General features: G+C 42.9%; 1 protein-coding gene across 1 annotated transcript in view; it reads right to left on the bottom strand.

Annotated features, from left to right (window-relative positions):
• Positions 1 to 24,363, bottom strand: part of LOC126094474 (bumetanide-sensitive sodium-(potassium)-chloride cotransporter-like) — a 618,436-nt gene that overhangs the window by 126,571 nt on the left and 467,502 nt on the right. The window contains 2 exon segments of the mRNA XM_049908865.1: positions 7,876 to 7,983; positions 18,040 to 18,270. Coding sequence (XP_049764822.1) covers positions 7,876 to 7,983; positions 18,040 to 18,270 — 339 coding nt within the window.

Genomic DNA, 24,363 nt, shown 5'->3' with positions numbered 1-24,363 from the left:
TATCCCCTACAAAAGACAGGAGATAAAACAGATGCTAACAAATATAGAAGACTCTCCCTGTTGCCTGTGACCTATAAGATCCTGCAGAAGGCCATTTTAAGCAGAGCTGAAACAATACTTGAGCCACGGTTACGTGAGTGCGAAGGAAGGTACAGGAAGAGAGGCAGGAGAGAGATCATGTGTAGAAAAAGTCACAAATTTAAAGCACAACTTAGAAATACAGAAAATCAGAAGCTTGAAATAAGTTTGACATTTGTAGACTTCAAAAGATGTACCATTCTATTGGTGGAAATATATCACTCGATCTTTTAAAAGAGTTTGGTGAAGGTAATAAAACAACAGATATACTTAAAGCAACTTTAGCCAAAAGCAAAATTTGTGTGAGAATTGTCAGATAATTTTGAAACAAAATCCGGAGTAAGACAAGGGGATGGTTTGACATACCTACTTTTTAATTGTGTATTAGAGAAAGTGGCTAGAGAATGTAGGAATGCCATAAATACCAACAGTATACAACTAGGAAGAATGCCAAATAAGACCACTGTACAATGTCTAGCTTTTTCAGATGACATGGCACTTACTACAGACTCACTTGAAAATGCACAAGAACCAATTACAGAACTTCAACGTCGATTAGTAAAAGTACAGTTACAAACACTATTTGAAAAAAATGCAATTCATGACGTACATCGTTTACGCACGTCAAAAGCATAAAATAAATAACAGTACAATATCTAAAGTAGACTCTTTTAAGTATTTAGGAGAATGGGTATGAAACAACACGAAGGAAAAGACAGATATAGAGACTAGCCTACATAAAACTGGGATGACCTTTCAAATATCAAGAAACATGTCTATGAAAATATCTTTATCCTGAAACACAAAAGTGGAACATTATGGAACAGTGGTCATACCAGAAACAGTCTATCCTGTGGGAACTCTTAAACTGACTACGAAGGGAGAGCTATATAAGTTAGACGAAACTGAAAGAAGAAACTCAATACAAACACTAAGAGCCAAAATCAGCAGAAAATTAGAGTACAGATTAATAGAGAACTATTCCTTGAACCTATATGCAGGATGGGTAATGGCAGAATAACTAAACAAAACTCTAACTTCCTAAATAATCACAAATTCAAAATCACATTGGTGATAATTGTATTAAGAAATATCAAAATATGAGTATCGACATGGACACAATAAGAAATAGAACAAGCTTTAAGGAAGCAGTAGAAAAGGCAGGCCTTCAGGACAGGAAAAAATGGAAGAACTGGAAGAAAATTAGCACAGGAAAAAGAGAAACAACATTCTCGAAGAGTGAAAACAGTGTGGGCCCGAAGAAAACTACAGTTGAAAACAAAAAATCAGAGAAATGTTGATTTATTGTACCCTTCGAAATAAAAAAAAACAACTATGTGTGTGTGGGGGGGGGGGGGAGGGGTACACTAATCTACAACAACATCAAATCACAGCATGCCATTACGAAAGAGGGAAAATATACCGTCTCAGAGTATTCCTTCTTACTATTCGCTCCTGATGAAACTTTTGAAGAGTTTTGTTTAATGTTCTTGCTTCCCATTTTTCTTGTCATAGGAAGAAAAGCTCACTGTAAGCTATCAGTGATGCGACAAAAATCTTCCAGGCAACACGCTCGTTACACGTGCTGCATGTAATATGCCACATGATAACGAAGGCAGTCGCTGATCGCCTGCAAATGGCTAGCTACCGTTTTTAAAAAGGAAACGTTCTTGTCTCCAAGTGCCCTGATAATAATGTTTGTGTTTCTTTTATGTCTTTTGCTATCGAGACCAGCCCTATCTCACTGGTATACAAGAATTTTGTTGAAATGTCAGAAACGTGGAGGCTGAATAATTGAAGAAAAAGAATGTGGCGCTAAGTAGTCCCAGTATTTAAGATTCCGTTATTGTTTGAACTCCAAACTCTCTACTCAAACGGCACAGTATATAGAAGGATGGAACATAAAATAAAATATATGTTATACGCCGATTAGTTTGGTTTTAGGGAAAGTAAAGGCACCAGACAGACAGTTTTGACATTGCACTGACTAATGAATGCAAGAGTACAAAAAATCAAGACACATTCATGGGATTTATCGACCTAGAATATGTGTCAGACAATTTAAAATGGTGCAAGAGGTTCGGAATTCTCATAAAAATCGGTGTAAGCTATAGGGAAACAATAGAGAACAATAAGAATGGAAAACTAAGAACGTAGGAATGGAATGGGCATTCTTGATCAATTTGTCCTTTGACTGCCTGTTTGCCTACAGGTTGTGGCAAAATCGTGACGTAATCATAACCCTTGCCTCTCTTAAGACCCACCCCATTCTGAAGCCACGCCCCTTCCTCTCCTCCCTGTTTTCCTAAGGTTCGCGCTTTTTTGGAAATAGGTCAATCAGAGAGCAATTAAGACAGCTCTCCAAAAAACAGTTCAGAATTTTGCTGTAGAATCACATTTCTCAACTCCTTTCTAAGCTCCGTCCCTTTTTGTAGGAAACAGATCAGTCACAGAGCTTCCTACAACAAGAATGTGTGAGGCATGAGTTTTTACCCACCCAGTGGTGTTGGAAATTGTTATTTTATGAATTTGAAGTCAAGGTAGTTTATTGTTTCTTTTGTTTCCATTTCCATAGCAGACTGAATGTTGTAGTGTGTGTTACATACCTACATGTATAAACTGTTTATATGTTCTTGTAATCCATCTATGAGGCATGTGATATCATCTACATACATGTGCCAGTGTAAGAATGAACTCTTTTTTTTCTATTATATCTGCAAAAATTCTATTTTCATTGTGATATTTGCTAGTATGTATGACGTTGGTTTTTCATCCTGAGGCCTTTCTTTTTAAACAGATGAATTGTTAAATTCGATGTATTTCTGCTCATGTTTATTTTTGTGATTCGTATTAGTTCTTATGTAACGGTATTTGGGGTTTCTAGGTTTTCTGCCAGTTGTTCTTTTATGATGTTTATTGTGTCACTGACTGGATTAAAGTGTATATATTGGACATCAAAGGAGATCAGTTTTGTAATTGGCAGGATGTGTGAATCTTTTTGTTTTGATATGAATGCTAAGGAGTTTTATATACTTCTGTTGTTCTCTAGTTTATAATGTTCAGCTAAGTATTAATGTCTGAACTTTGCAGTGTGGTATGTGTGACCACTCTTGAAATTGATAACTAATCTCAATGGGATATTTTCTATGTATGTCTTGAACTGCATTCTGTGTTTTGGTGCTGCTTTTTTTTGTTTTCTAATATTGTTTGTTTCTGTTTTCTTGATCAAGTATTTAATATTTTAAGGTGTTTTTCAATTTCATTTGGAATCTAATGGGTAGATCAGACTTTAGTTTTTGGACATTATTTTTTTTATAATTCTTCTTTGTTTTATTTGGATATTCCAACTATGAGCACCACAGTATAACTTTACCTGATTTTGTAGCTATTGCCCCTTTTTCTCGTTTTTTCTTTATAGATTTTAATAGAGCTTCTTTGTTACCTTACTATTTGTTTATATGAGTTTTCTAGTTTTAATGAGGTCATTTACTTGTTTTATTATGAATTTTCTCGTTCGTCCTATTTTTACATTATTGTTCTTCCTTCTTGTGCTGCAGTACGTTCTGTTTCTATTATTTTGTCCCTAATGTGTATGTGTGTTCCTTTTTCTTGTTAATGTTGTATTACCAAATAAGATTAAAACTCTGATAGACAGCCAACCAGAATTTAAAAACAAATTAAAAGAATTTCTGAGTGAATAATTCCTTCTAGTCAGTAGATGAATTTTTAGATATGAAATAGTAATTATAAAAAAATAATAATAATTTAATTACATCATAAACCTTATGTTAAACTGACATGTTAAAAATCGTTACAAAATGTATTCATGATCTGTTCAACAAACATTAATGTCATGTAATGAAATGCATTTAAAATTTTTCGAAACAAGTATGTTACTACTTTACTTAGTTGTATGACAGTGAGATTCAATATTCTTCGGTAAAATGTGTTTTGGAAGTTCTCCTGCAGTTGTTCTCTCATGAGCATGCTTAATTATGGTTGCTGCTTTCTCTTGATTTTTTCTGAGCTGTCTGTTCTGTTTTGTCTACCATGTGTCATAGGATTGTAGGATTGTTCACGTAAATAAGTATCTGCAAGTGCAAATCATATATTTTTCGTTTAGGTCAAATTTTTTTGCAAAATTTTTTTGCATAATGTCCGCAGCTCGTGGTCGTGCGGTAGCGTTCTCGCTTCCCACGCCCGGGTTCCCGGGTTCGATTCCCGGAGGGGTCAGGGATTTTCTCTGCCTCGTGATGACTGGGTGTTGTGTGACGTCCTTAGGTTAGTTAGGTTTAAGTAGTTCTGAGTTCTAGGGGACTGATGACCATAGATGTTAAGTCCCATAGTGCTCAGAGCCATTTTTCTTGCATTATGTTGCCTAATTTCATTACTGACCAATCTCTGTGCTTCTAGCACTGCTTTGCACTATGCTTGAGAATCACTACTTAACTTTACCCAAATGTTATTTAGACTCAAATGATACTGATTACACTTTTTATTGACTTTAATCTTTTTTATTATGAATATGTATGAGGGGCTTCTTGTACGTGTTGTAGGTCTGGAATGGGTATGCCTAACAGGCAAGGGCGCCCATATGATAGTTTGTAGGGTGGCCTAGACGTGGGGTATGGTGTATCTTTAATATTTTGGAAGACGAATGGCAGCTCGTAAGTAGCCTTAAAGAAGTTGTAATTCCGAACCTGTTAAAAACTTGCGTAATACCGATATTTAAATTTTTTCCCCTGACAGCTAAAGGGGGAGGGGTGTTGCGCCTCCCCCTCCCACTCCCCAATCGTCGCCCACGAGAATAGGCGCCCTTGTTAACAGTCAGCAATAACATTATATATTTGAGTAATGAGGCGGCTGGTGCGTTTCAAAGAAATAATATTGTCGATATTTGCAAACATCCTTCCTCAGCTGATCAGTCATGTCGATAAGAACAGATCTTATTTGCTCCCACAGAACATGGCTTCAGCGAAGGCTAAAATCGAAACTAAAACCGAGGGAGGTGATGTGTGGTGAGCACAGTGGACTCGTATAAGGGCGGACTACGGTTCAGATCAGTTAACGGAGAGCAGGGAATCAGTGACGATAAGGCCGTGATATCATCATTGACAACAGATTACAATCGGAATTTAAAGAAAGATAGGAGGATATTTTTGGTTATTAATCGTGACAGGACACAGATTTCAATTTACGTAAGCTGTCAGTATCAAACATTCATCCCTGAGACTGAAAATGTTGCGTATGGCTGGACAAAGTTCAAGAGTATTGTATGTATGCCTTTGACAGATATGTGCCGAACACGGTTGTGAGGTATGGAAAAAAATCCACAGTCGTTTTACAGCTGTGTTGGAAAGGTGCTTCAAAAACAACGTAGCCAAAGGCTCTTAGACGAACAGAAACTGAAAGAAATGATGAGTAGCTTATGGTGAGCTATAAGCGAACCAGTCAAAGAATCCGAAAGTAAAACTCTATCTAGCGATCTGGCAATAAATTCTTTGACATTATGTTAAAATAGCAAACGGTCAAAGCTATTTGTCCAGAGACTCAGTGACTGTAACGAAGTTGAACGAAGGATGACAGAGAGAAGAGCGAAACATAAGTTCCTACTTCCAAAACGGTTTCACTGCAGATGGTAGTACTGCGATCTCTCTTTCCAATCGTCCCAATAATTTCAAATTGCCAATAATCAAGATAAGTGACCGTGTGATAGAAAATCAGTTAAAATCGCTCAACAGACAGAACCGGGGACTGGATGTGATGGGATACCAAAACGAGTATACGTAGGTTATGCGAAACAGCTTGCTCCTCTTCTAGCTGCAGTACACCGCAGGTGACTGGAGGTACGAATTACGAAACGTTCCAAGTGATTTCAAACCTGCGCAAATCAATCTCGTTTTCATGAAGGGGCATCGAAGAAAGACGTAAAGCTATAGCCGTATACTGCTGACGTCAGTCTGCTGCACAATTTTAGAATACATTTTAAGGTCCTGTGTTATGAACTTTCTGTGAACCGAATACCTTCTCTGCAGCATTCAACATTGATTTTACAAATAACGCACGTGTGAAAAACAACTTACTTAGTTCGTCCACAGTAATTCCTGGCGCTCAGGCTGATGTGTTCCACGACTTCCGTAAGGCGTTAGATAGAGTTCGGGTTTGCTGCCTAATCAACAAAGGACGATAATACGGAATATTGGACCAACTTTGTGAATAAATTGAGGAATTCCTAGCTAATGGAACACCTATATCACTCTTAAGAGAGAGAGAGATCTTCAGTCGTAAAAGTAATTTCAGGTGAAAAAAAAAGAAAAAGACGCACCACGAAGGACCTACCTCAACGGCACACGGCGAGAGTTTCTTTTGCTTTTCTTCGTGCTTGCCACACCCTTCCTTGGCAAGCAAGGTCGCCGAATCTCTTCCCAGTTGAGAACATTTGGAGCCTTTTGCGCAGGACTCTCCAACTAGCTCGGTATTCTGACGATCTAACGCGCGAATTGGATCGAATTTGGCACGTTATCCCTCAGGGGGACATCCAATAACTCTATCAATCAATGCAAATCCGGACAACTGCTTGCATAAGAGCCAGAGGTGGAACATCGCGTTATTGACTTGCTCAATCTGTGAATCTCTTTCTCTTCAATAAATCATTTTTCTGAAATTGTAATTTTTGTTTGACTGCACATGCACATCACATGTACCGATTTCTGTCCTGTTCGGACAATTCCTTCGTTGTGCGTCTTTTTTTGTCTTAGAATGTATGTAAATGTTATTTTACTCATGTTGGATCTTGAGAACTCCACGGTCGTTAATGATGGTAGCTGAAAGCTTTAGTCAGTAACGTCGGATAATTCATGAGTCTGTTGAAACTCAGCATAAAAAGGTGCAAAGCATCCGTTAGTGTGTGATTACACGATTTCCGAACAATCGCTGCAAGCAGCCAGATCTGTTTAATATCTGTGTGTGCGTGAGGGGTGGGGTGTGGGGGTGGGGTGGGGGGTGTGGGGGAGAGACTGCTTGAAATGGAACGACTACACAAAAAATATCGTAGGAAAGGCAGATGCCAGAGTGAGATTCTTTAGAAGAATCCTCAGGACGTGTAGTCCACCCACGAAGAAGGCGGTGTACAAAACCCTCGTTTTACCGATAGCTGAATATTTCTCGAAGTTCTGACACCCTTATCAGATAGGACAGTTGGAGGACACAGAGGAGATCCAAAGAAGGGCAGTGCGTTTCGTCACTGGTTCGTTTAGTATCAATGTGATGCTCATCCAACAACAGTAATAGACGCTGCAAGAGAGACGTTGCTCATTTCGGTGAGATTTCCTGTTAAAATTGCGAAATCATACGTTCCTAGAAAAGTCAACCAATATACCGTTTTCTCCTACGTACAGCTCGTGAAAGACTACGAACGCACAATTAGAGAAACGTGAGCTCGCACGGAGGCTTACCAACAATCTTTCTTCCCGCGCATAATTGGCCAGTGGATTTGGACAGGGAGGAAGTGACAGTGGTATGAAAAGCAGCCTCCGCCATACATAATAAGACGGTTTGCCAAGTATAGGCGTAGACGTATACTTGGTTCACCTTACATCAACTCAGTTATTAGTGTGGGCGTCAGTAGGATGTAAAACTGCAACTCTCCCGCTCCTGGCTGTGTATGACCACAGGTAATGCTATGCACCCTCACAATATCAAATGAAAGTTATGGCCTACAACGAAAACCACCTCAAGAACGGTATATCTACGACATATACATCGGACTTCCCGCCACGATAGCAGAAAATTACTTACCTGTAAAACTCGAGGAGCTCCCACGAGACTTGCAATAGCTGACGATAGTGCCGCTGCGAAGCACCCGCCGTAGATCAGAGGTCCCCACCACGACACCAGCTCCATCACCTGAACATGACGAACACTTACCGGTTATTAAGCCACCGAATCAGAAATACAGATAAACTGTTATCAAAATAATAAGATCGTAGCACTAATGTCTGACGAGGTGGATGAAATAGTTCGAGGGAGTAAAGCTGTCGGGAGCTGGCGGTTTTCTAGTAGAAATTGTTAAAGCGGGAGGAAAAGTAACACAAAAGCAACTTGTAAATTGCTTCAATAATGTCTGCAAAAGAAGACAATTTCCAAATCTGGAGCAATTTTATAACTGTTGTATTTCAAAAGAAAGGAGAGAGGTAAGACAAGCTGTAGGACTATCAGCCTGATAGAGCATACGACACAAGATATTCGCTAAAATATTATCAAGTGCATAGAAATAAACTTATGCATTTGATCAAGCGAAGGAACATGTTGGCTTTTAGGGTGAATACAGCATGACAAACCATTCGCAAGTCCTGAACGAAGTTACGGAACAGACCAGACAGTACAAACACTTGGAGACTACAAGATGCACTGGGAATGTGGCCAATCTTACGTCGGACAAACAGTGCACACATTGAGAGCAACGCAGGAAGGAGCATGCGAAGTTTTATCGCCTACACTATCCCGAAAATTTCGCTTTAGATGCGTATGTTCTAGAAAACAGTAGCCGGATCAAATCTAACTAAACGTCTGTCGTGGCTCGCACTAATGGCTTCTGGGACCGTAAAATTAAAGAAGCCATCAAACTAAAAATCACCGAAAACATCCTTAACAGAGATGGTGGAATGCACTTCAGCGCGGCGAGAGATCCAGCGATCGCGAGGAAGAAGAGGGCGCAGCATACGCGGAAACAAGGCATGCTCATATATAGCGATGAAAGCTCACCTGTGGCTCCTTCCAACCAAAAACATAATGCATTCTGAAGCTATGTGTGGGGCGACGGTAATCGCAACCTCCGAGCACATCAAACAAAACGTTCACTGTGACAATGCATTGAATAATGAAGAAGTTTAAAGAATATGGGTCGTGTATCTCTATTCACTGGTTGCAAAATCATTGATTGTACTCTTGAATATATTTCGTGGCAAAGAATATTCATAACTGATGGTGTTTCAAAATAGTTATGGCGTTACTTATAAAAACAATTGACAACTGGTTTGCGCCTCATAAACTCTGTATGAAATGCGTCCCTAAACATCTTACTAACAAGGCTACAAGAAAGATTATGAATATCAGCACGTGTAATTTGGTCCAGTAAAACACAGAGGATTAAATATGCTTAAAGAGAATTGTCAGCCTTCAATTGACGAATCCTAGTAGCCGAAGACGTTGTGATCGTGTTACATTCATAAAAGGTAACAGGAAACACATTCACCTTCAGTCACCAGTCGTGATACTTATTAAAAAGCAAGATGCATTTCTAATTCCAAATATGCCTATTCAGGTGCTTCACATGGTAATGCCCTCATTACTTCTGTTATCAGTTGCATAGACTTTGAACTATGTACGGTACACATTACTAAAGATAGATTTTGCACATTACACTGGTTTTCGTACATACAGGGTGACTTTTCCATCGTGTACAAGATCTAGGGATTGATCGGTGAGAGGATACAGAACTAAGAAAGGTTTTATGAACTTAGGTCCGGAAAAGCATGGTTTCCATTTACTCAGTCATAATTTGTTACAGAGACTGCGGTCTAATACGCGCTGTACCATGCAGCCACGGTTACAGCATCCTTGGTTTCCTCCAAGAGGGTGGTACTGTTCATTATACATCAGGCCCTACCGCCCTCTTCTGCCGTAGTAATTGGTAATGTTGTGTCCGATTCACTTCTCTTACTGACTCACTTTGTAATGAATGTGATACAGTGTTGTACACAATGGTTCCGTATTCCAATCGAGAGCTTACCGACATGGTGTTTACTTACGGAAAGGCAAATGACAACAACCATAGCATTCAGAATTTTGCAATAGTGTTTCGCCGTTGTCTGAGACAGGGTCGTTTCAGGAAGCAGGAAATCATGAACGATGTAACCGAAATGTTCGGACACCAGACTTACAGGAAAATATGGTTAACGCTGTGGAAGGCGACCGCCGTGTCAGTACAGGGTTAGCCAGTACAGGGTTAGCCAGATGACCATGTGGAGCATTCTTCATGACAATTGTTGGTACCCTTATCATATGGATGTGAAGGGCTTACTAGCGACAGATTTTCCACATCGGAAGCAGTTTTCTCACTAGTTTGTTCACCAGGCAAGCACGATTTCAGGATTCGTGTCATCCATTCACAGATGAGGCCACCTTTAGGGGGAGCGGTATGTTCAACTTTTATCACAGTCATCTACAGGATAGTTGGCAGAACCCTCATGGAACGATGACAACGAATGATCAGCATTGATGCAACCGGAGTGTGTGGGCTGGGATAACTGGTGACAGTATTTTGTGACCAGTCTTCCTTCCACGTCGCCTAACAGGCCGGAAATATCGGCGTTTCTCGCGGGTGACTCTGCCTCCCTTGCTGGAAGAAATGCCTTGATCATTCTAAGGGTTGTGTGGCTGCTACACGATGGTAGCCGTTAACATCCGGACGCATCTCAGTCGTGTTGTACCTGGTCGATGGATTGGACGAGGTAGTCCAGTTGCATGGCCTGTTCGTTGACCGGATCTCAACACGTGTGATTTCTGGTTATGGAACCATCTCAAAAGTATCACGTATGCAGAGCCTATTCCAGATGTGCAGCGTACTCATGCTGCCTTTGACACTGTCCGGAGGCAGGCTGACCGACGTGAACGTGTGAGACAGAACATACTACAGGGTGTACATGTATGCTTTGAGGCATATGGAAACCATTTTCAACACACACCGTAACTTCGGCTGCCTGGTACAGCGCATATTTAACCACAGTCTCTGTAACAATTTATGACTGAGTAAATGGTCTCTAGCATGGAAACCATGCATTTTGTACACAATGGAAAAAAAAAATCACCCTGTATACACTCCTGGAAATTGAAATAAGAACACCGTGAATTCATTGTCCCAGGAAGGGGAAACTTCATTGACACATTCCTGGGGTCAGATACATCACATGATCACACTGACAGAACCACAGGCACATAGACACAGGCAACAGAGCATGCACAATGTCGGTACTAGTACAGTGTATATCCACCTTTCGCAGCAATGCAGGCTGCTATTCTCCCATGGAGACGATCGTAGAGATGCTGGATGTAGTCCTGTGGAACGGCTTGCCATGCCATTTCCACCTGGCGCCTCAGTTGGACCAGCGTTCGTGCTGGACGTGCAGACCGCGTGAGACGACGCTTCACCCAGTCCCAAACATGCTCAATGGGGGACAGATCCGGAGATCTTGCTGGCCAGGGTAGTTGACTTACACCTTCTAGAGCACGTTGGGTGGCACGGGATACATGCGGACGTGCATTGTCCTGTTGGAACAGCAAGTTCCCTTGCCGGTCTAGGAATGGTAGAACGATGGGTTCGATGACGGTTTGGATGTACCGTGCACTATTCAGTGTCCCCTCGACGATCACCAGTGGTGTACGGCCAGTGTAGGAGATCGCTCCCCACACCATGATGCCGGGTGTTGGCCCTGTGTGCCTCGGTCGTATGCAGTCCTGATTGTGGCGCTCACCTGCACGGCGCCAAACACGCATACGACCATCATTGGCACCAAGGCAGAAGCGACTCTCATCGCTGAAGACGACACGTCTCCATTCGTCCCTCCATTCACGCCTGTCGCGACACCACTGGAGGCGGGCTGCACGATGTTGGGGCGTGAGCGGAAGACGGCCTAACGGTGTGCCCAGCTTCATGGAGACGGTTGCGAATGGTCCTCGCCGATACCCCAGGAGCAACAGTGTCCCTAATTTGCTGGGAAGTGGCGGTGCGATCCCCTACGGCACTGCGTAGGATCCTACGGTCTTGGCGTGCATCCGTGCGTCGCTGCGGTCCGGTCCCAGGTCGACGGGCACGTGCACCTTCCGCCGACCAATGGCGACAACATCGATGTACTGTGGAGACCTCACGCCCCACGTGTTGAGCAATTCGGCGGTACGTCCACCCGGCCTCCCGCATGCCCACTATACGCCCTCGCTCAAAGTCCGTCAACTGCACATACGGTTCACGTCCACGCTGTCGCGGCATGCTACCAGTGTTAAAGACTGCGATGGAGCTCCGTATGCCACGGCAAACTGGCTGACACTGACGGCGGCGGTGCACAAATGCAGCGCAGCTAGCGCCATTCGACGGCCAACACCGCGGTTCCTGGTGTGTCCGCTGTGCCGTGCGTGTGATCATTGCTTGTACAGCCCTCTCGCAGTGTCCGGAGCAAGTATGGTGGGTCTGACACACCGGTGTCAATGTGTACTTTTTTCCATTTCCAGGAGTGTATTATCATTTTGAACACTTGTGGATCGTATTCTTGTATCGTACACAGGTCTTCAAAATGTTAATGCGAAGGCTACTCACAAACTTATAATTATCACTTGGAAAAACGAAGCTGTGAGCATGAAACCTGGCAATAGCCACCCTCCACATATTCACCCTTCACAGCGACACCTGTTTCCCAACAATTGGTGGCTTGGCGGAGACATAGGTCGTAGAACTCTTCATTTTCAGCGTTCAGGAAATCTCCCCCCCCCCTTGAAAATCATCATTCTGGAAACTCCTTTCACACATTAGATTCCTCACTCAAGGAAGAAGAAAGAAGTCGCTGGGTGCCTTGTGAGGAAGATATGGGTGATGGAGGGGGGGGGGGGGTGAGAGGGAGGCAAAATTTGATAGTCCAGAGAAGCAACATGTGTGGCTGTATCCTGTGCAACATGAGCTGGGTCGTTGTCGTCGAGGAAAAACATTGTCATGGACAGCTCACCATGACGCTTAGCTTCATCGTGACGGACTCCCGTAACCACGTCAGGAGATGACTGTACTGTGAGAAATTGCCCGCTACGAACACAATCTGTCATGATCACACAATGACAGTCTCAAAAACAGTCAGCGTTGCCTTTCCCGAAGGTGACTGGGTCTTATCCATAGATGAATCCATATGTTCACACCACTAGCTTTTCTCCTTTGCTTTGTGACCATAGTAATACACCTAGCTCTCGTCTATGGTGACTAGGCCTCAAGGAAGCCTTCTACATTTGCCTGTCACAGTTGCACATTTACGGTGCTGCCTCGGTTTGACGGGATTCTTGAATGGGGAATCAAGCGAGAAGCAACCTTTGTCATGTGCAAAATGTCGTGGCAGATGTTGAATACTGATCCTCGACTGAATTTTACTTTTTCCACTGGATTGTGACACGCCAGTCTTCCTGGGCCCCAGCTTCTCTTGCGGTAGCCGCTTCTTCACAGAGATGTGGTCTGCCACTACGTTTTTCGTCACCGAGACTGCACTGACCTCATTGGAAGCGTCAGAACCACCTAACCAGTGTCATATGATGGTTCACTACGCCATATACGTCCCGATCTCGGCACGCATTGTTGCAGCGTTCTTCAAATACAGAAATGAATGACTGCAAGATACTTCACTTTACCAGTCGGCTGTGTCACTTTGTTTAGCTCGTCTAGCGGCTCGCTATGAAACTGCAGCGCGGGGATATCGAAGTTACCAGGACTGCAGACGTGCACCAGGTGGTTATAATGAAAATTCAGCCCGTTAAAGAGGTCCAGTGTAGACTGTAATTATCGTGTTGCAGCGAAATTTGGTGGATATTCTAATGTGTTACTGCGAAACCGATTCACCCTTGAAAAAAAAATTAGTTATAATTTTGACCACTAGCTCCAAATCTGGCGCTCTGTCCCCAGCTCGTGGTCTAGAGGTCGCGTTCTCGCTTCACGAGCACGGAGTCCCGTGTTCGAGTCCCAGCGGGGTCAGGGATTTTCACCTGCCTCGAGATGACTGGGTGTTTGTGTTGTCCTCATCATTGCATATCATCATTCACGAAAGTGGCGAGAATGGACTGAGCAAAGGTTGGGAATTTGTATGGGCGCTGATAACCGCGCAGTTGAGGGCCTCACAAAACAAACATCATCATCACCATCATCATCATCATCTGGCGCTTTGAATGCAAGAAAGACGAACAGGAACGGGACGTGGGCAGAAAAGGCGAAACAAATGGGAAAGGCGTAATGTTACCTTTATTATTAACTGTCATTTACACAGATTGTTGAATACGAACACCAGAGACATCGACGAGATGATGCATCCATATAAGGATTTGATCAACAGTTTTGCTCGCAGTAGTCCCAGTGGAATCTGAGCAACACGTTCTTTCAGATATCCACAGAGCCAAAAGTCACATGGATTCAGATCAGGTGATTTTGGATCTGAAAAACTTCTGGAGAAAATACGTTTGGCACATGTAGCACTAAGCTGATCTTTCACTGGGTGAGAGATATGAGGTGTCGAATTCAGTGGTTTCCACAGAGCTGCGCTCTCCCAAAGCAGGAATCAGATGCTGTAGAAGGACGTCTCGGTGAAGTGAAGATGTCACGTACACCTGACAAGCCCTCATGTTGTATTCTCTTCAAAGAAGAACGGGCCAAGAATAAAGATGCTTGTGAATCCACACCACACAGTCACATCGGCGAGTGCAATGGTTATTCGTACAGAAATCGCAGTTTAACAGTTACTTGTATTCACTGTACCCTGCGGTGTAATATATGTATCGTCCTTCCATATAATATTCCCCGGCGACAAGTCATCAACTTCGATCCGTACCAGTACCAGAAACAGAAGAATGCATTCAGAACATTGCTACTGATCATGAGGTTTCAGCTGCTGCGCAGTCTGCATCTTGTACGGATACCAGTGTAAAATAGACCGCAAAACTTGCCTTACTGCTGATCGTGGGGTGTATAATTCTCGTGACATTGCTTGAGTACTAGCACTACACGGGGCACGTGCTGCATGGTCAGTTAATAGCAACAGCATCCTCGTCAATAACTTCTACCGAGACAGGAGGCCTTCCTCTACCAGGTGCCACGCCATGTTCACCCGTGTTTTCGAATTTCATTTTCTTCTTCATTAAACTGTTTAATGACATCGGGGCACTCCTAAGACCTTTCTGTCGGCGATACTATCTCAATGCAGCATTGTAATTGTTGCCGTTCACTTGAAACAGTTTCACAAATAGCGCACAGTCTCTTTTCTCGATACCCATACTGTTCACTCACTTTATAGTTTCTCAAATGATAGGGTGGATGTAATACCATTACACAAATAGTGTACAGCGTCAGACTTGCAACTAGTGGCCACAACTGTAATTAATTAACTTGCTTTCCTGCGTGAATCGATTCCGCATTAACATATCTACGATATTTCGCTGCTGTACGATAATTACAGCCCACACTGGATCTCCGTGAGTAGCTGGTACCAGTTAAAAAAAAAAAAAAAAAAGAAAAAAAAAAAAGACCTTTATTTTTTTCGAGGTGATAGTTAAAACTTTATGACTACGCCAAGTACGTGTAAGGAAACCAGCGAAATGTGCAATATCTGTGGTGCAAATGTAGATTATCCGTTCTTCACATATGTGTAACTGTCGAAGAGAACCAGACCAGCAAGAACTCCTACATACAAATGTTGACGGAATAATGAAGTTAAACACATGGCGAGGCAGGGGCCACCAGAGCTCAAAATACAGAGTGTTACAAAAAGGTACGGGCAAACTTTCAGGAAACATTCCTCACACACAAATAAATAAAAGATGTTATGTGGACATGTGTCCGGAAACGCTTAATTTCCATGTTAGAGCTCATTTTAGTTTCGTCAGTATGTACTGTACTTCCTCGATTCACCGCCAGTTGGCCCAATTGAAGGATGGTGATGTTGACTTGTGCAATCACGCCATCAACACAGATTTTCTGTGAACGTTTGGGCAGGCATTGTTGGTGATGTCTTGATTGGGCCCCATGTTCTTTCACATACGCTCAATGGAGCACGTTATCATGATTTCATACGGGATACTCTACCTGTGCTGCTAGAACATGTGCCTTTACAAGTACGACACATGTGGTTCATGCACGATGGAGCTCCTGCACATTTCAGTCGAAGTGTTGGTACGCTTCTCAACAACAGATTCGGTGACCGATGGATTGGTAGAGGCGGACCAATTCCATGGCCTCCACGCTCTCCTGATCTCAACCCTCTTGACTTTCATTTATGGGGGCATTTGAAAGCTCCTGTCTACGCAACCCCGGTACCAAATGTAGAGACTCTTCGTGCTCGTATTGTGGACGGCTGTGATACAATACGCCATTCTCCAGGGCTGCATCGGTACATCAGGGATTCCATGCGACGGAGGGTGGATGCATGTATCCTCGCTAACGGAGGACATTTTGAACATTTCCTGTAACAAAGTGTTTGAAGTCACGCTGGTACGTTCTGTTGCTGTGTGTTTCCATTCCATGAGTAATGTGATTTGAAGAGAAGTAATGAAATGTGCTCTAACATGGAAAGTAAGCGTTTCCGGACACATGTCCACATAACATATTTTCTTTCTTTGTGAGTGAGGAATGTTTCCTGAAAGTTTGGCCGTACCTTTTTGTAACGTCCTGTATATCATGATAAAAAATTATAATACAAATAAAAACATTTTTAAATTTTATGACTGAAAGTAGTTCTTTTTCTTATTACATTTCAAACAATATCCACGATAGAAAATGTGTACACAACATACTATAGGATTATGAAGGTGGTAAATAGATTACAAAAGAGTTTATTGAAACAGGAATGTTTGTGGCAATGTTACATCATAAAAATTTTGTTTACCTGGTGTTTAATAAGAAAAGCACAACTCAGTGTCTCTCGCTGAGAGAGTTATATTTAATCTTCCATAATACTTCAGTAAAATAGTTACAGTGTCTTAATGACGCAGAAAATTCCAGCGTAAAAACAATAACTGTTGAAAATTGTCGAGCGCAAAGCTCCGTCTCATCTTATTAGAACAGATGCACTAAAATAGCTGCTTACGACAGACTGCTTCGGTATTTATCGTCATTGTCAAGTACGTCTAAACTGATGTGACCTCCATATTACGTCGTTAGTGAACTGTCTTATAATACTCACTTTTTTATATAAGATGGTAAATGACGTAAAATATTGAAAATAAAACGTTAAAAAATTGGTGTGACAGTAGTTTGACAGTTCCACTCTTACGACCCTGCATGTTTGTAAAGATCTTTGTAAATATATAGCGCGCAGGAATGGAACTCTCAAACTGCTGATACACCGTAATTCATATTTTGTTTTCATTATATTACATCACATACCATCTTATTAAAACAGTGACAGTCATAAGAGAGTTCACTAACGACGTAATAAGGACGTCACATCAGTCTAGACGTACTTGAAAATAGCGGTAAATGCTGAGACAGTCTGCCGCAAATAAAGATTTGTTACTATAAGCAGCTATTTTGGTACATCTATTCTAACAATCATGTCGTTATCAGACATATACAGGGCTTAGATAAAGTCCGGGAACACTTTCAATTATTTACTGCACAGGAACTAAACATTGTACAGATGACATACATATTGCATTTTGAAGAGAAACTCTGTTTTAACAAACATTCGATATGCGAACCATGGGTGACCTGGCAGACATCAATAGGGTAATCGAGTTCTTGCCATACCTGTCCCAGCATGGCATCGTCGACTGGCAGTCGCTTCCCGTATTCTCTCCCGGAGCTCTGCTACATCAGGAGGTAAAGCTGGCACATACACCAGATCTTTAATGTGTCCCCACAGAAAAAAGTCACACGGAGTGAGATCTGGTAATCGGGGAGGCCATTTCATGAAACTCCAACACCAGAAAGCTCCCTCCGCACCTGAACTCACCATGTTTGCGACTAGCGCTCACTATCGGCAAATTCCCAAACTACGCTGTGGCGGTATACATGAAAAAAACTTTCCGAGTTTCTCTTCAAAATGGCATATGTATGATATCTGTACAATGTTTCGTGCTTGTGCAATAAATAATTGAAAGTGTTCCCGGTCTTAATGTACACCCTGTATAATGCTGCTGGCCCTGAAGAAGAAAAATTCCATCCAGCCACCTCACCTGATTATCGTTCTGAAGTCCGAATTTGCACGTTGAGTTGGCGCAGTAATTGATGAGTGATAATGGATCTACACTGCTTGCGTTGTCAAATACGTCCATGGGGTACATGGTTTCGTTGCCAGTAGCATCTCTCAGTACGCAGGCGCCCACCATGAAAGCGTAGCCAACGTACGACAGGAATGTGACGACGATCGCCAACAGAGTCCCCAGTGGTATAGAGCTGCTTGGGTCCTGAAATGAGATTAAAAAGAAACAAACAAGAAGAATGAGGTGTTCCATAACACCCATTGGGTTCTAATGAACTTTACGTGCATTTGGATATACACCCTATAATTATTAAATGTTGATCTTCTACCTCTGAATAATTTGCAAACATGACAAGAATGACCGTTGTTCAGAACTGTAGGCTCACATTCTGCCTTCTGTACATCATTTGTGACGTCGTGGTATCCGTTCTCGAGTCATTAATTTGCATTTGCGAAGAGTCACAGCCAAGATTAGTCTTGGAGCTTTCTCTAAGTTCTTGATGAATGATAGTCTAATGCATAATCACTGTTCAGCGTACGTAAAAAATCATTTGAACTTATAAACGCGCACAATTTCGGTCCTGACGGTGCACTATTTTGCACATAGCTCTCAATTATTTTGAATAGCACTTCAAAAGTGATCATAAAAATGAAACTACCACTTAAAATACGTTGATTGCAGTAAATTTGAGACAGAATTTATTCTAAACTAATTTCCTGCTAGCATTAAGAACTATTTTTGTCATGTTATCTATTACTAGGCCAACTGAACATCATGCACCGAGAGCCAATTTAAAACTGGGTGATTGTTTAATAATTTTTTCATGAACAAAGCATTAGCTATGAAACTGCTACCGTCTTTTAAAAGTGTGTGTGTGTGGGTGTGGGGGGGGGGGAGGGATACATTGAAACTTAAAGCAAATTACGTGTTAAATAGTACTTGTTTCCACTCAGTTTATTTTACGAGAAGTACGAGTATTTTGGCATATAATGTAACAGCGTTGCAAACCTTAAATACACTCCTGGAAATTGAAATAAGAACACCGTGAATTCATTGTCCCAGGAAGGGGAAACTTTATTGACACATTCCTGGGGTCAGATACATCACATGATCACACTGACAGAACCACAGGCACATAGACACAGGCAACAGAGCATGCACAATGTCGGCACTAGTACAGTGGATACCTTTCGCAGCAATGCAGGCTGCTATTCTCCCAAGGAGACGATCGTAGAGATGCTGGATGTAGTCCTGTGGAACGGCTTGCCATGCCATTTCCACCTGGCGCCTCAGTTGGACCAGCGTTCGTGCTGGACGTGCAGACCGCGTGAGACGACGCTTCATCCAGTCCCAAACATGCTCAATGGGGGACAGAACCGGAGATCTTGCTGGCCAGGATAGTTGACTTACACCTTCTAGAGCACGTTGGGTGGCACGGGATACATGCGGACGTGCATTGTCCTATTGGAACAGCAAGTTCCCTTGCCGGTCTAGGAATGGTAGAACGATGGGTTCGATGACGGTTTGGATGTACCGTGCACTATTCAATGTCCCCTCGACGATCACCAGTGGTGTACGGCCAGTGTAGGAGATCGCTCCCCACACCATGATGCCGGGTGTTGGCCCTGTGTGCCTCGGTCGTATGCAGTCCTGATTGTGGCGCTCACCTGCACGGCGCCAAACACGCATACGACCATCATTGGCACCAAGGCAGAAGCGACTCTCATCGCTGAAGACGACACGTCTCCATTCGTCCCTCCATTCACGCCTGTCGCGACACCACTGGAGGCGGGCTGCACGATGTTGGGGCGTGAGCGGAAGACGGCCTAACGGTGTGCAGGACCGTAGCCCAGCTTCATGGAGACGGTTGCGAATGGTCCTCGCCGATACCCCAGGAGCAACAGTGTCCCTAATTTGCTGGGAAGTGGCGGTGCGGTCCCCTACGGCACTGCGTAGGATCCTACGGTCTTGGCGTGCATCCGTGCGTCGCTGCGGTCCGGTCCCAGGTCGACGGGCACGTGCACCTTCCGCCGACCACTGGCGACAACATCGATGTACTATGGAGACCTCACGCCCCACGTGTTGAGCAATTCGGCGGTACGTCCACCCGGCCTCCCGCATGCCCACTATACGCCCTCGCTCAAAGTCCGTCAACTGCACATACGGTTCACGTCCACGCTGTCGCGGCATGCTACCGGTGTTAAAGACTGCGATGGAGCTCCGTATGCCACGGCAAACTGGCTGACACTGACGGCGGCGGTGCACAAATGCTGCGCAGCTAGCGCCATTCGACGGCCAACACCGCGGTTCCTGGTGTGTCCGCTGTGCCGTGCGTGTGATCATTGCTTGTACAGCCCTCTCGCAGTGTCCGGAGCAAGTATGGTGGGTCTGACACACCGGTGTCAATGTGTTCTTTTTTCCATTTCCAGGAGTGTATAATCAAAAGAATGATTCATTGTAGAGTTACAATTAAGCTACTTCATATACACAACGTTTATTGAAAGGTCCGAAGACATTGTAAATTTTGATCAAAGAGGGTGATGTATGTTCATCATAGTGATCGTTATGAATGTATATTTATGCGCATTTCTTTGACAGAGGAATCAACAGTTATACTGTCTTTGGCCCCTAAATAGTCCTCTATATCCCTCTAACTATTATGCATAGAGATACCATTCGTTTAGTCTGTCAGTGCAGGCCTAACTCCTCTTACTATCACGAGTTATAGACGTACATTAGGAGAACAGGGTTGGCAAGTTACGTGTACAGGTAGCAATTTTTCTGTTTCTTTGTAAATGTGCACTAGCAGTTTGTACACTAACTTTTTCACCTGTTTCTCAATTTTGCAATAGTTCAGACTATGTTATGATTGTCTGCCTAGATACAACAATATAACAATACTTCATGTAGAAAGGTTTTGTTAATGGATTCTTTCGTCATTGCTTGATATAAAAATTTCATATTTAACAATGAAACATCCACGTTTGTTGTTTTAACTGAGTAATATGAAACTTGTCACATTTTTAACACAGTTATATATGGTGATACATGTGTTCTATTATCTAAATACTATATTTATCCACACACTGTATAATAATGATTACCATTTTTTTATACTCTTCCTTGTTAAGTTGGCTTGAGAACAGTACCCTAAGCGAAACTAATTATCAATAAACATCGTATTCTTCAAGCAGTTTGCAGGGTTAATAATCTCTTCGGTCTTATAATTGCTTTAAATTAGTATCTGCTTTATTTGTTTCAGAGATGGAAATTTATTTCCTAGAGAAAACTGTAACCTATAATGTTTAGAAATCGACCATTACGCATTTTCGCGTCATACCACATGCCTCAACATGTTGTTCTGTGCAGCATTTATTTGTAGAAATAACTTCCATTTTACGGCTATTTCTCTTATAGCGTCCACACAAAATAACTTGGCCCATAACCGTGCTGGTGATGCAGTAGAGGAGAGAACAATGGAAGTGGTGTGAGCTTCACTGCGAACGACCATCCTGCGGTAGGGGAGTTGTGGTTCGACACCTGTAACTTATGCGCAAATGTTAATTTTTAAGCTACAGCTAGGTAGTCTGCAAACGACTGCAGTAACTGATTAGGTTCTGTCAGTACGTACAGTAATAGGACAAATCAGGACGTGACAAAAAGGTATGGTCAAAGTTCCAGGAAACATTCCTCACACAAGAGGAATAAATGTGTTCTGTGATGATGGCCGTGGAAACACTTTTATTTCCATGTTAGAGCTCATTTTCTACTTCTCTTCATAATGAGATTAATCATCGGAAATACACAGAAACAATGTACCAGCATTACATGAAATAATCGAAATACCCACTTGATTACGTTTGGTTGGAGTGTACAGAAAGGTAATTTTTAAGTTCACCGACAGCGTTTGTTGTCGCATCTGAACGAGGGTAATGTTGACATGTGACTCACTTCATTGCTTGTGTTGACAAGCGACGATATCATTGCTCTGCTAGGATGATGCTTGTGGGATTAACAGTTTAGTTCTCCTAACGAATGAGGAGTTGGCAGATACCATTCTGCTCTTCGGATTAGCAGATGGAAATTGCCGTGGCGCTCAACGTTTGTATTGGAAGAGATCACCAGAAGGATGGTGCCCCGACAGTAGGACGTATGAAGAAATTGATCGCCGTCGTAGGGTGCATGGGACGCTTACGTCTACTACTCGCGACTAGGGAAGAGCGAGGGAACCGAGTTGGGAACTTCTTTGTGCAGTTGATTACAGCCGTAAGTGTCAGCGTAAGACTGTTAGTTGTAACAAGTACATAATGTTGACCACATGACCGTCTGGAGAATGCTATGTGAGGCAGGCACTACCAGCTGTTGATTTTCCTGCATGAGCCGTAAGTGTCAGCGTAAGACTGTTAGTTGTAACAAGTACATAATGTTGACCACATGACTGTCTGGAGAATACTATGTGAGGCAGGCACTACCAGCTGTTGATTTTCCTGCACGAGTACGACGTCTGCGAATGGTTCCTTCAGCAATGTGTCAACCCTCACTTTAGTTCATGTACTGTTCATGGATAAGGTTTTGTTTCACAGTAGACGATTAATGTATGGAAGAGTTGTAGAAACTGAGCACTAGTACGGAAATGAACTTCTTCTGGACCCACGTCCATATAACATACATGGTGTTTCAAAAATGACCGGTATATTTGAAACGGCAATAAAAACTAAACGAGCAGCGATAGAAATACACCGTTTGTTGCAATATGCTTGGGACAACAGTACATTTTCAGGCAGACAAACTTTCGAAATTACAGTAGTTACAATTTTCAACAACAGATGGCGCTGCGGTCTGGGAAACTCTATAGTACGATATTTTCCACATATCCACCATGCGTTGCAATAATATGGTGTAGTCTCTGAATGAAATTACCCGAAACCTTTGACAACGTGTCTGACGGAATGGCTTCACGTGCAGATGAGATGTACTGCTTCAGCTGTTCAATTTTTTCTGGATTCTGGCGGTACACGTGGTCTTTCAAGTGTCCCCACAGAAAGAAGTCACAGGGGTTCATGTCTGGCGAATAGGGAGGCCAGTCCACGCCGCCTCCTGTATGTTTCGGATAGCCCAAAGCAATCACACGATCATCGAAATATTCATTCAGGAAATTAAAGACGTCGGCCGTGCGATGTGGCCGGGCACCATCTTGCATAAACCACGAGGTGTTCGCAGTGTCGTCTAAGGCAGTTTGTACCACCACAAATTCACGAAGAATGTCCAGATAGCGTGATGCAGTAATCGTTTCGGATCTGAAAAATGGGCCAATGATTCCTTTGGAAGAAATGGCGGCCCAGACCAGTACTTTTTGAGGATGCAGGGACGATGGGACTGCAACATGGGGCTTTTCGGTTCCCCATATGCGCCAGTTCTGTTTATTGACGAAGCCGTCCAGGTAAAAATAAGCTTCGTCAGTAAACCAAATGCTGCCCACATGCATATCGCCGTCATCAATCCTGTGCACTATATCGTTAGCGAATGTCTCTCGTGCAGCAATGGTAGCGGCGCTGAGGGGTTGCCGCGTTTGAATTTTGTATGGATAGAGGTGTAAACTCTGGCGCATGAGACGATACGTGGACGTTGGCGTCATTTGGACCGCAGCTGCAACACGGCGAACGGAAACCCGAGGCCGCTGTTGGATTACCTGCTGCACTAGCTGCGCGTTGCCCTCTGTGGTTGCCGTACGCGGTCGCCCTACCTTTCCAGCACGTTCATCCGTCACGTTCCCAGTCCATTGAAATTTTTCAAACAGATCCTTTATTGTATCGCTTTTCGGTCCTTTGGTTACATTAAACTTCCGTTGAAAACTTCGTCTTGTTGCAACAACACTGTGTTCTAGGCGGTGGAATTCCAACACCAGAAAAATCCTCTGTTCTAAGGAATAAACCATGTTGTCTACAGCACACTTGCACGTTGTGAACAGCACACGCTTACAGCAGAAAGATGACGTACAGAATGGCGCACCCACAGACTGCGTTGTCTTCTATATCTTTCACATCACTTACAGCGCCATCTGTTGTTGAAAATTGTAACTATTGTAATTTCGAAAGTTTGTCCGCCTGAAAATGTACTGTTGTCCCAAGCATATTGCAACAAACGGTGTATTTCTATCGCTGCTCGTTTAGTTTTTATTGCCGTTTCAAATATACCGGTCATTTTTTAAACACCCTGTATTTTCTCCCTATGTGTGTGATGAATGTTCCCTGACAATCTGGTCCTACCTTTTTTGTTACGCCCTGTATAGATGTTCAA

The sequence above is a fragment of the Schistocerca cancellata genome, chromosome 8, assembly GCF_023864275.1.
Source record: "Schistocerca cancellata isolate TAMUIC-IGC-003103 chromosome 8, iqSchCanc2.1, whole genome shotgun sequence".
Lineage (NCBI taxonomy): Eukaryota > Metazoa > Arthropoda > Insecta > Orthoptera > Acrididae > Schistocerca > Schistocerca cancellata.
Note: the sequence above shows the minus strand (reverse complement) of the source record. Positions and strands in the feature narration are given on the sequence as shown.